This window comes from Telmatherina bonti (assembly GCF_933228915.1).
Source record: "Telmatherina bonti genome assembly, chromosome: 10".
NCBI classification, from domain to species: Eukaryota; Metazoa; Chordata; class Actinopteri; order Atheriniformes; family Telmatherinidae; genus Telmatherina; species Telmatherina bonti.
Genome location: NC_136628.1, coordinates 33076151 through 33088921, shown reverse-complemented (window position 1 = coordinate 33088921; position 12771 = coordinate 33076151). Strand labels below are relative to the sequence as shown.

Genomic DNA, 12771 nt, shown 5'->3' with positions numbered 1-12771 from the left:
AATAATGACCTCGCCATAAAAATCATTACTTTCCTCATGCTAGCATGAACATGTTAGCATGCCAGGGAGTAGCTTGACAACATGTGACTTTTCTGTCCTTTTCCTTTCCTTTGGACAGAAACCTCCACTGCTTTAATGTCAATTTGATGTCACAAGTTGTCTAGATGCTGTATTGTTTTCTTGCTTGCGTTGAGGATATATTATATTCACACACCTGGAACTTTAGATCATGTTTCTGTGCTTAAATTATTTGATTAGCCCCTAAAATCATATACATTTTTACAATCTTCAATATTAAAACACATATTATTAGTGTAGTACCTCATAAAATCTGCAACATTAGACTCCACAAAGTAAGCACATCTTTTAATGTATTTAAGAGGTATCATAAAACGTTTACACAAGAAATCCACCAACTTACATTTATATTAGCATGTTAGCAAGCTTGTGGCTGGCCTACATGCTAGTTAAGCTAAAGGCAAACACTTGGGTTTTAGTCATTAGGATTTCTTAATACTCTTTTTATTCCTTAAAAAAACAGAACTGCTATATTGTTTTGCGTTATAGATGCAAGTTTGTGTTTATTTCAGCTTTCACTCCTGAGCAAGATATGCAGTAAAGTTCAGGAAGTTTGCTCTTTATCTAGCATGTCAGAGTGGATACTTCATAACTACTAAGCTTAGTATTATTACCCTTTTTTTCCCCACTCTCTTTCTGTTTAACCCCTTAATGCCTAAATTTATCTGTAATTTTATATACAAAAATGAACGCATAAAAATCAAGACAAATAAGGAAAAACTAAAGAAGCTCAAGACTGGAAGAAAATACAATTTAATGTCAATTAACTTAACAATAAATAAAGTTCAGTAATAAGAGTGGTTATAAGCAAAAAAATAAATAAATACAACAGATTAATTAGATATTTAGAAATAAAATAATAAAAAAACAAAAAACAAAACAAGAAATGGTTTGTGAACACAGGCATTAAGGGGTTAAACCTTAAAGCATGTAAGATTATTAATAGATGGGCATAATATGGTTCTATATGATCTTGCTGACCATTCAGTACCAAAAGTTAGGACACACTTTCCCAATAAATACAATAGGAAAGTGTGTCCATACTTTTGACTGGTACTACATTCAAAGATCCCTTCCTGCGAAAACATTGACAAGCTGTCTCACATACTGTAATTATGGATCAACCAAGACCTTCATCATAGACCTGAGTTAAAACAGCAACGGTTGAAATATTACACACAACGCTGATAACACAAAACCCAGGTTTAGAAACAAGATAACAATCCTACATTAGAACACAACATCATAAATATGCTACTGCACCAGTCTTACATGTTTGAATAAACTACCAGAAACATTTGAACCCAGGCCTTTTATTCAGTCAAGCAGCGGCAAAGCAGCAGCAGCAGCATCAGGACAGAGAACTTTGGGTCATGTTCAGTTTAGTTGCGAAGCTTTTCGTTTGTCTTTTTTAATGCATTCCTCCAAAAATTCCAAGATTAGAGATGGAAACTCACTGACACTGGATCTCCATGTACTTTCCATCTCTACGTTATTGCAACTGTTCTGAACGTAACCCTGGAAAAGACATTTTCAGAAACAACAGAGGACGTATTGAAAGAAGAAAAAGCAGGAAAGCAAAGCATGCTGGGATGACTCACACATGGCCGTACCAGACTGAGAATGTCTGCTGGAATCCTCCGTCATAGCCAGCCTCCCAGGACACGTTGGCCCAGGTGGAGGAGGCTGCTACGTGGACGCTGGTGGGGGCATGGGGGCTTGTGCCTGCATCGAGAGAAAGCAGTTGTTGAAAGGGCATATTAGTCACCGAGTGGCCCTGCAGGGGCACTGTACAGTCATTCATTTTGCCTGTCAAACAGATTTACTGTGCGCTGATGTTAAGCAGCCACTAACCCAACATAACCTCTGAGTGCAAAGAAGACATATTTTAGATGGCATGAATAATATAAGCAACAGCCCTAAATTATGTATAGAAATACAAATGAAAGTGAAATGGAAAACATATACATATTTTTTACAAGGTGATTGTGTTGCTCCTATTTAACTGGCTAACATCAAGAAAAGACGTATGGAGCTCAGCAGGGTCTTAGACTTCCAGCAGGTTAAATACAAAACATGATGACTACTTGCATTTATCTATCTGAGATGCTATCAACTCAGCAATACAGAAACAGTTTTATAGCACAGGAGAGTTTGTCAGTTCCACATCAGGGTTACTCCTAATGGAGCTTCTTCTGCCCATCAAAACCCCTAAATTAAACTAAAGCACTTCACTTTTTCTCACCTACAATCCTGAATGTGCTGCATAAATCACAATTATACCATTGTTTGTGTACTATTAGGAGTTTGCAGTCCACTGGGTTTCAAAAGATTGCCTTTGCCCACTTGTAGACACCATTGCTATACGGCAAATATAAACATGAAAGTGCTGCAAATTGTAAAAAGAGTCCATTTTACAATTAAAGAATAACTATGTGTGACCTGTTCTGGACTTGTTTGATGGCACAGGGACACCTATACTGTACATTTCTGGAGTTGCTGCCCAGCAGTGTCCTGAGGCACTAAAAACAAGAACATCGCATAATGTTGCAGCTGAATTTTCCTTTACGTGCACCTTTCACACGCTATCACAGCACAAGGCCTTTTTGAACGTGCAATGTGGTCAATTCAGCAAAGGAATGCATGAAGACATTATTAGAGGAAGATAGTAAAGACAGATGGATAGAAGGCTCTGTCTGTATGTGTTTGCATATTTAATGCAGAGTATATATGAGGCTTAACAGCCACCAACTTACCAAACGTGGGTTAAAACCGATTGTGGCAGGTATAAATAAAGCTTACTTGTGAACGTTTACTTTAGTGTGTGGTGTTGTTATGTAATTCTGCCTGCATGAAAAAAAGTGCAGCTGAACGAGAACCGCTAAGTTAGTGACATTAAAAAAACAAAAACAACAATGTGGTGGTGTTTGTATGGTGTAAAGAACAAGGCTAAGGGATAGGCGACAACAACATATTTACATACAGTAAAAAAAAAAAAGACTAAATGTATTCAGTTGCACTTATAATCTGGTTTTATTTTCCCATAAATAAAATTGGCTGGTAGACATGCTGCCTGGCTAGTAATTCCTACTTAAAGGTACACAGAGTCTACCATCTTCCATGGCTAAAACTTAAACCAAACACATCTCTCACCCAGAAAAACTCTAGGGTGGAATACAATCCAGCCCCTCTCCTGGAGACTGGATCCAGAACCGCTGCTTTGCATCAACAGAAGCCTGACTATATTTGGTCGGGGATGCTGACCAAATACCAGTGACGTTACTTCCCAGCCAATTCCAGCAGATGGGTTCGAGTCAAGGTCCCATCACCTCTGACTGCCATCCAATGACAATTACTTTTCTAAGCTTGTACATTTTTCTTGCAAGCAAACTCAGCTTTACAACTACTCAGACTCTGCATTTAAAACAGTTTGTGCAGAAACACTTGTAATCTCAAGACTTCTTCTTTCTGGCATAGTGGACTTATTTGAAGTTGGACGAGTGATGATGTTCAGCACAGGGCCTGAGGCTCTGACATTAACTCCGGCCTTCTGAATGTTTGACGATATTTAGCCTCTCTACACGAGCCTTGCATACAGAGAAAGGCAATGATATGACTTACTGTCTTCTGACTGGATAACAATGCGTTAAGACAGTCCTAGAATACTTTGATGAGGAGACACACAAGGTCCAGTTACATTAAGCAAATATAGTCCTCATGCATTTCCCTTATAATCCTCAAAATGAAACAATCATGTCAGTTGAACATAGGAGACGAGGTGGTGGGACACAAACCCAAACCCAAATCCAAACGGAATCAGAGACAGAGATGGATGATGTCGTGATGACTTATTAATCAACTAATTAACAAACTGATATCAGAGTATAACAAAACAAACACAAAGAAGAAAAATTTGGTCAGACCACTGACAAACACATCCTCAGAAATGCAACAAACCTGCCTGGAACAACAGAAAACCAGGAGCTTAAGTGGGTGCTATGATGGTATTTGGAGTTTTCTGAGCTTTCTACAGTGTTACAGTGTTGAATCCTCATCAGACATGTGAACGACACTGTTTTTATCACCTAAACGCATGTTTGTGTTTGAGTTGGAGTTGCAGCACGCTCTCTGTTCAGTTTCCATGGCGACGAAAAACGCGTCGTTTTAGAGAGTTTTTTCTACTTGGAAATCCTTTTGACGTCCCGGGGGATAAGGTTCGGTGATTGGTTACCTTCTACTGGTTAACAAGGGCATGTACAAATACATCAGGCGGGTGGAAAACGTTGGATAAAGTTATTTCCAACGATGGCTGGTGAGTTTACCAAAGAGAGACATCCTGCTGCATTCGTTGCTGTGGGTTGCTGTTTTCCACTTCGTTTTCAGGCTCTGATTCAGGTTCCAACATGTAGGGCTGTATGCTATGTGTTGACATTGTATTTTGTTTTTTTTATTGAGTTCATATTAGCCTAATCCTTCTGTTTATGAGACGTTACAATGACGACGAAAGCAGGTGCGGTGCGCGCTCCCAATGTAGTGCAGTGGCGGGAGGCGGGGCTTAATGCGGAAGAGTCTCAATCCACTCGTTTTGCCCACAGGCTGATCTGACAGCCTACGGAGAGGGTCGGTCTGAAGTAAATAAAGCCATTTGGGACAATAACTCGATCAATCCCAGCCCTTCTGGTCTCAGAAATAAAAATAAATTAGCCTGAAATGCACATAATAGTTACACTTTAAACACTGAGGGAAGTAATTACAAACAAGAAGCGACTCTGAGACCGACTGCATCACTTTATGGTAGAAGTTTTGCACAAATCCCTGTTTGTACTCTTCTGCCCCCTGGTGGAAACCTAGTGTACTAAAATTATTCTGACTCAGTAATACAGTCATAAATGGAACATTTATATTTGATTATTTTATTTATGTATTTATTTTAGATTTTGTTAAAAGGTTGAACGAAAGATTTCTCTGTGTTTTCCGCCAATCAGGGCATTCAGGTGTTGAAAGGTCAAAGTTAGAAAACAGAGATAAAAGGTAAATTGCTAACCAGGGCTATAACTAGAACATTTACTCACATTTTTCTTTACATTTGTGATAAACTGACAGTATGAGCTTCTATGAGTGAAATAAAATTTTCACTACCAAAACTGAGATTTCCTTGGTTTCAGTGAAGTGATGCTCAAATACCTTAATTTCTCCCAAAAAAAAAAAAAAAAAAAAAAAAAAAAAAATGTTGAGAGGACTGACAAGAGAACATGATGGTTTCCATCTACTACAGTTTTGTAGATATCAGAGGCTGGTTTGTCAGGAAATGCAGCCTGTGGTATTACATTTCATTCATCACTAGTGTGCTACTGACCACACAACAGAGAAAAGTGGATGTCATTTAAAGCATTTCAGGCAAAGCTTGAACCGCAACAAAGAAGTTGGTGCAGAAAATGGAAAAATATCCATTTCTGTTACTGCGAATAAGGTCATAGTTTCCTCATCTATCCTTGTTTTTCCCTTTTGTTCTCAGCAAAAAGGTAAAAATTTGAGCAGATGTTGAAATCAGATTCTTTACGGAGGCTGTCATCTGCCAAGTCTCTTCCCTCTGAACGTAATCGTATTTTGTTTCTACTGACAAACCAGCTCAGCTATTTTATCCTTCCTCTTCAACCTAATTCAAAACAACATGTACTATCTTTTTGACAGCCATTGGTGCTCACTCCTCAGCCAGACAAAGCCTGAGCAAGTTTCTTCATGTACTGTTTGTGCATTCACAAGCATGTACGGTACCTATGACTTGGACATGCGTGCTGGCAGTGATGCTCGTGGCAACGTTGGTGGCGACACACTCCCATTCCCCGTGGTCCTCCTTTGTAAGTGACTTCAACTGTAAGCTGCCTCGGGGCAGAACATTGTGCTTGCTTTTACTGGGCTTCCCTACCTGCGGCCCACCCAGGCCGAGGTAAGAAGAAAAGACGGAGAGAAAAAGATTATTTTAACACTCAGAGGAAACAAGCTGCCCCTTATCAGCCTGCAAAAGTATCATTCTTCGATCTCACATCATCAGCAACACAAAGTCATAAAGTTTAAGGAACAATGGAGGATTAAACAGAAGCCATTAAGCAGGATTAAATGTGCTTTGTGATTAAGGAAAGAACGGAGAGAGTAATTTTGTCTTAATTGCGTGTTTTATAGATGTCATTAAAATCATATCAATAAAGCTAAAATGAAACACAGAGGTTTGAGCAGTAAAAACCTTAACATCCACTTCAAGTGTAACTTTCAGAAGGGAGGATTTCTAAGGTCTAAAGAGTATTACCTTCCTCCATGTGATGTTGGGGAAGGGGTCTCCCTCCGCCTCACAGGGGATGACCAGTTCTCTCCCAGCCTCCTGCCGGTACTCCCCTCCAGGAACCACTGAGAATTTGGGAGGGTCCTGTTCATAGAGAAACAGCCAAGATATTTTAGGAAAATCCATGTCTTCATGGACACATGTCTTAGAGCTGCTTTGCTTATTGGGTATGAGCACCTTTAGCACCAGGGGAGCAGGAGGAGACCATCCCATGGAACCCAGGGCATTGTAAGGCATGCAGGTGTAGGTGCCGAGAGAGTCCTCCGTCACCTCTGCCACACGGATGCTCCCATCGTCCATTTGGCTCCAACCAGGGTACTGTAGATAGTAAAGCTTTGGTCAGCAAATAAAAGCAAGTAAAAGCTTCTTTACCTCTGTGATAGGATTGAATTAAACACACTTGCAATTTAGGCTTTAAAAGAAAACAATAACTGAACCGCATCACCTTATCTATCCGCAGAGGGAGGCCATCTTTCTTCCACTTAACCAGAGTTACAGGGGGGTTGGCATCTACTGGGCAGCGGATGAATCCTGGCAGACCAATGGCCACGTAGATGACAGATGGCATGTTTACCACACGGGCAGGATCTGAAGATTAGCAGAGAAAGACAAGTGATTACGCCACTCCTTGTGGAGAGGGGACCCCGCCGGTGCCTGCTGATTACAATATCTGTTTGGAAAAGTCTGGACAAATCACACCGTTTACAGGAAGTGGGCTGGTGGCAAAATGACAAATGAATCTGTAGCACATGGGGAACGGCTTGTCTCAGAGCGGCGCTTTTTGGCAGAATGTGCTGTTCAATCCTGAAAGTCCTCTGAACGTCAGGCGGAAACACAAAATGAGATTTGTGTTTGAACACGGAGCGAATGTCCCTACAACCCGCTGTTGTGTCAAAAAGCGACTGAAGAATAAAACAATGGCATGCAGGTAAAGCTAACATTGTCAGATTTAGCAGATTTTGACTATTATAAGACTTGTTATTATGCACTTCCTGCTAGTGGTGGTTTGGACCCCTTGTTGGCTTCAGAACTACCTTAATTCTTGGTGCCATAGATTCAACAAGGTGTTGGAAATATTCTTTATATATTTTTCTCCACATTGACATGAAGCATCGCACAGTAGCTGCAGATTTGTCAACAGCACATCAATGATACGAGTCAACAAACGTTGCTCTGTTGGACTGAGATATGGTGACTGTGGAGGCCATTGGAGTACAGTGAACTCATCATCATGTTGAATCATCCAGTTGAAGATAATTTGAGTTTTGTGATATGATGCATAATCCTTCTGGAAGATGCTATACTGCAGGCTGTGGTGTTTAGACCCTGCCACCCTGGCACTCTGGGACCAAAAGTGTGCCAAGAATGCTTCATGTAGTTTCCCCTAAATTCTAATCCTACCATCTGAAACTGTATAGATTATAGCCTCAGTTTCCTGTTTTAGCTAACTGGTCTTCTGCTGCTGTCGACAATCTGCTTCAAGATTGAACATCTGCATCCAGAGATGCTGTTCTGCATAGCCTGGCGGGAACCAGTGCTTACTTGACTTCCTGTTGCCTTTCTATCATCTCCAACCAGTCCCATTCTCTGATCTCTGATATCAAAAAGGCATTTTTTTATCCAGACAGCTGCTGCTGACTTTTTTCAGATCATTCTCTGTAAACTTCTGAGATGGTTGTGTTTGAAAATCCCAGCAGATCAGCAGTTTCTGATATACTAGGACCACCATCCATGCAACATTTAAAGTCACTTAAATCCCCTTTCTTCCTCATTCAGATTCTCAGTTTCCTCCATTTGATTATTTGATTAGCTCTTTGTGTTAAGAAGTAATTGAGCAGGTGGACTTAATAAAGTGGCTTGTCAATGAAAACATTTTCCTCAATCAGAACGACCATTTACAGAAATTAAAAATATGTTTTAGAAATACTAGATGAAAGCCTCAAAGCTTTACAAAAACATCTAAACATGCATAAGAAGCTTTAATCTCTGAAGAAGGGTTCATTGAGATGAGGGCAGATGAAAAGAGAGACCTCAGTGATTATGAAGCAAACATGTTGTACAGCTGGATGATCACCTGAACAATCAGCTGTTTCTACTGTCAGAAGGCAAACATGACCAATGCTCACTGACGTGAAAAATAATCACAATGATTGAATCAAGTCCCAGCAGACCTTGCTCCTTTTATTTCCTTTCGTATTGCCAAGTTAACTGGTGTTTATTACGGTCTGAGATATACAAAGTATAGATCGGGCCCTATTGTCTATTCTTGGTGTCTTGTCAGAATGTGATCAAGACTTGTTTTTCTTGCTGACGAAACTAAACAACTCACCTTGCTTCTGATCATTGCAAATAATATGCCGGATGGATATTTTCTAGAAAAATGGACAGTTGGATTTTTGTCAATTTTCTTCAGTCTTGAGTTTGATGATGCTTTATGTTAACAGTCCTCAACGCTCAATGACTTTGTTCAAGTATTTTGTCACAGTTATTAGAGTTACGCGAGTTAAAGAAGAGTGTGTACTTTGTCTTTGTGCAACACATGAATTATTGTCGCACATATTTAAAACTTCTGACTTTTTTTTTTTTCTCATAACGGCCCCCATAGTCACCAGATCTCAATCCAGTACAATCTACTGATGGCTACCTCCCATAGGGTCACTAGTCTCATACACAGGTGTCAAACTCCAGTCCTCTAAGGCCAGTATCCTGCAGGTTTTTGTTGTCTCCATGCTCCAACACACTTGACCAAAATCAATGAATAGGTTGACAAGAAGCTGCTGGATCAATTTGATTGGAATCAGGTGTGTTGGTGCAGCAACACAGCGAAAACCAGCCAGATACCAGCCCTTGAGGACTGGAGTTTGACGTGCCCAGTCTAGTAGGAAGGAGAGGTCACCACATCTCAGACACAAACATTTTTTAAACATGTTCTTTTAGGACCCTGAAGATGTTTACTTACTATTGTTGCTTATTGCTTGGACTTTCTTTCCCCCACACGTTTAGCTGTGTTACTCAATGTATAAATGCAAAGCCCTTCTGTGTTGGAAAAGAGACTGTCCAGGCATCTCATACAAATAAAAAAAACAGCATGTAGTTTCTAATTTTGACAGTGACCTGTATCATAACAATATCTCTGCCCTTTGTAACAAACAAACTGTGAGAAAAATCAGGTAAAAATTGGTTAAGTTATTGTTGTGGTTGGGCCTACACCTTACAAATAAATGCATTGGAGGCGCATGGGTGACCCATCCAAGATGGAGGCACGATGAGACATCAGCTCGTAAAGGCAGCGTGATACTATGCAGCATCTATGTATGTATATGTATATGTATATTATGTCTTTGGGCATCGCCATTTTTCACGGCTGAATTTTGTGGATTTACAGGGTTTTATGTCACTGGATTGAAGTATAAGGAGGGGCAAGAGCTGTATTGTGTTAGGAATTATTTATCTGTTCTTTTTTTTGGATATGTTTTCTGCCCGATGTCAGTGGATATGGAAACTGGAGAGTTATCGAGGGTTCCTGAGAAAGAATGATTTTATGAATGTTTAGTGTGCTTACCGGGAAAGGTGTAGGGTAGGTGCCGGGGTGGCCCTTTAGGGATTAAGCTGTGAAGGGTTTTAAGGCCGGTATTTTGTCTGTTTCCGAGACAGAGAATGATGTAGCGGGGCTTTTGGGTAGATTTTGATTTCAGTTAAGTTTTAGTCTGTAAAAGTAATTGTTGAGTTATATTATTCTTCTTTTGTGATTTTGTAGTTGTTTTGGTTACAACATGCACCAGTGTTCAATAAATGCTATCTTGGTGGAGGACCTCTGCCTACTGCCATCTGTGGCCACTCTGGCCACACAAAGTAAAACATGGTTATTTTGTTATTCATGTTATTGTCATGAAAAACACCCCTCATTCTGGTCTTCTTTTCAGTGCTCCTGATGATTCTCCGATTTTTTTTTTATGATGTTTTTTTTTTTTTTTTTTACTGAGGCCAAAGGATGTTCTTGTTCAGTCTCTTAAGAGTTGCTGCAGCTGGTTGTCTCGTTCTTCTGTTTTGGTTGCTTTCTATCATTTGATATAATTCTATCATCAGTCGAGGCAGATGACTGCCCTCCCTGAGCCGGGTTCTGCCGGAGGTTTTCTTCCTGTTAAAGGGGAGTTTTTTCCTTCCTACTGTCGCCTCGTGCAGCTCAGGATGGGGGATTGGATCGAAGTCATGACTCGATGCAGTCAGTTGGTTTCTATTATAGGATATGTATGAATTGGCTTGAAATGATGTGTGTGTAAAGTGCCCTGTGACAACATTGTTGTGGAGTGGCGCTATACAAATAAAGCTGAATTGAATTGAAATTTGTATTGTCGGCTTCTTTTTTTCCTCTTTACATTCCTATCTTCTCCGCACACCCAGTATTCTTTGTTTACCCCTGTCAAGTCCAGCTATAACATGCAGCTGTAAAATAACCTAAACTTAAGAACAATACTTGCGTCCATAAAGCTTAATTTCCTTTACACCCAATAAACTCCCCTTGACAGAGCCAATTCATTCGTCACAACATGGCAGCTAGCTAGGTTTAAAATAACCCAAACAAACAGAACAAAATGCCAGTTATTACATGACAGAAATGTAAGATAACCAGTTTTTTCCTGTTCGACAGAGGGTCTAAACCCCCGTTTCTAATCCTGATGTAAATCTAAAGATCAGCTAGCTAGGTAGCAATGCAGAAGAATCATATCTACAAAAACACACACAAAAAAGGATTTCCAAGAATATTCCATGATTTTTTCCTTTTATATGATGCACTCAGAGTAAATATTTCAATTGTATTTTTTTCCAGACTACCCAAGTCAGTGGAATCACATACAGTAGCTGGTTATCTTTCCACATTTTCCCCTCAGCATCTTAAATCTGCATGATTAAGGTTTGATGTGGTTAAATTCTCCCTTCTGGTCAGCAAGCATGCAAATACGAAAAGGAGGGATGCTGTCTAGTCAGGAAAAGAGGACAAAGAGGCTAGAAGAGAACAAAACTTCCTCTTGATCCAGAAATTTGAAGATGGGGGGGGACGACGACACCAGCGAGGCACCACATTGAGGTCAGAGAGGAGAGCTTCACAGTACGGTACTGTGTGATAAGGATGAGAGATGGTGTGAGCGAGGGGGAGGAGAGGTGATCAGCAGAGCGATAGATGGGAGGATGAGTGAGGCTGAGCGTGGGAAAGAGGACAGGTGAGAAAGAGAAAGAAAGAGGCAACTGGATGACGTAAGGCTAGAGGAGAGCCGAGGATGAGGTGGTGAGATGGTGAGGAAGGAGAAAGGAGAAGGAGAGGAAGCTGGGCGAAATGACCGTGTGAGAGTGGCGAGGTTGAAAGGACTGCATTGCCGCTAGAGTTAACTTTGTACCTACAGCGGTTCCCCTCTGAAGTCCAAAGCGTGGCCCTGCCAGCACTCTGCACCCAGAGGAGCACCGCCAACAGCACCACAGACAAGAATATCAGCCAAGTTTCTAAATATAGCCCTCAGACAGCCCTATCGCTCACGACACGCTGGTTCCCACTGAAAGATGCTTTGGGGAAGTTAATCACTGGCAAGCTGTTCAAGGAGAAACGGATAATTGTGGGAGAGATTTCAACAGAAATGAATGAGAGCAAAGGATGACAGAGTAGAAAGAAAAAGAAAAAGATGAGTGTAAGTGGAAAAAATAAAGAGCGAAATGCAGAGAGAGCCCCCTGCAGTCTGACCAGAAAAGTCCCTGGTCTTACAACAATGATGTAATCCCCCTTCCCTCGCTTCCCTCCCTCTCACGGCTGGTGTTGCCTACCTCTGCTCACTCACACACACACACACACACACACACACACAGCAGTCGATGGGTTCAAGACATTGAAGGAATTCTAAATGTCTGCTGCTTTGAGTAATGGCGGTGGTCACCAGTAACGTCTAGCAGCTCCAGCCCGTCTGCTCCGAACACAAGCCAGATGCTTTTCTGAGGCGACAAAATTCACACAGTATCAAGCCGGGAGTGACTGAGGGAGCTTTACGGCAGAGAAACGAGGGGGCGGCAAACCATGATGAGATGCAGGGAGAGAGAGATGGATATGTGTCAGTGTGCTCAGGAATGCATGTATGTACATAAGGGCAATGAAAAAGAATGAGCGGATAAATGGATGTTTGAATGGGATTTTAAAGGAAAAAAATTACTGGGCAAGAAATATTTAAGGAAATTTTGGGCCGATATCGATACTAATGTTAGAAATAATGATTTGATTGATTGGTGCAGAAAACAGGGAAGGAAAAAAGATTAATGTGGATTGTATAAAATCGTCCTTTCGTCGTGGCATCTGAGCACCACCTAATTCAGAGGAA

General features: G+C 40.8%; 1 protein-coding gene across 1 annotated transcript in view; it reads right to left on the bottom strand.

The window, feature by feature from the left end:
* Nucleotides 1–12771, bottom strand: part of LOC306761729 (protein turtle homolog B-like) — a 146361-nt gene that overhangs the window by 35323 nt on the left and 98267 nt on the right. Inside the window, 7 exon segments of the mRNA XM_079248000.1 lie at nucleotides 1536–1571; nucleotides 1573–1596; nucleotides 1692–1803; nucleotides 5854–6004; nucleotides 6383–6499; nucleotides 6593–6733; nucleotides 6861–7003. Coding sequence (XP_079104126.1) covers nucleotides 1536–1571; nucleotides 1573–1596; nucleotides 1692–1803; nucleotides 5854–6004; nucleotides 6383–6499; nucleotides 6593–6733; nucleotides 6861–7003 — 724 coding nt within the window.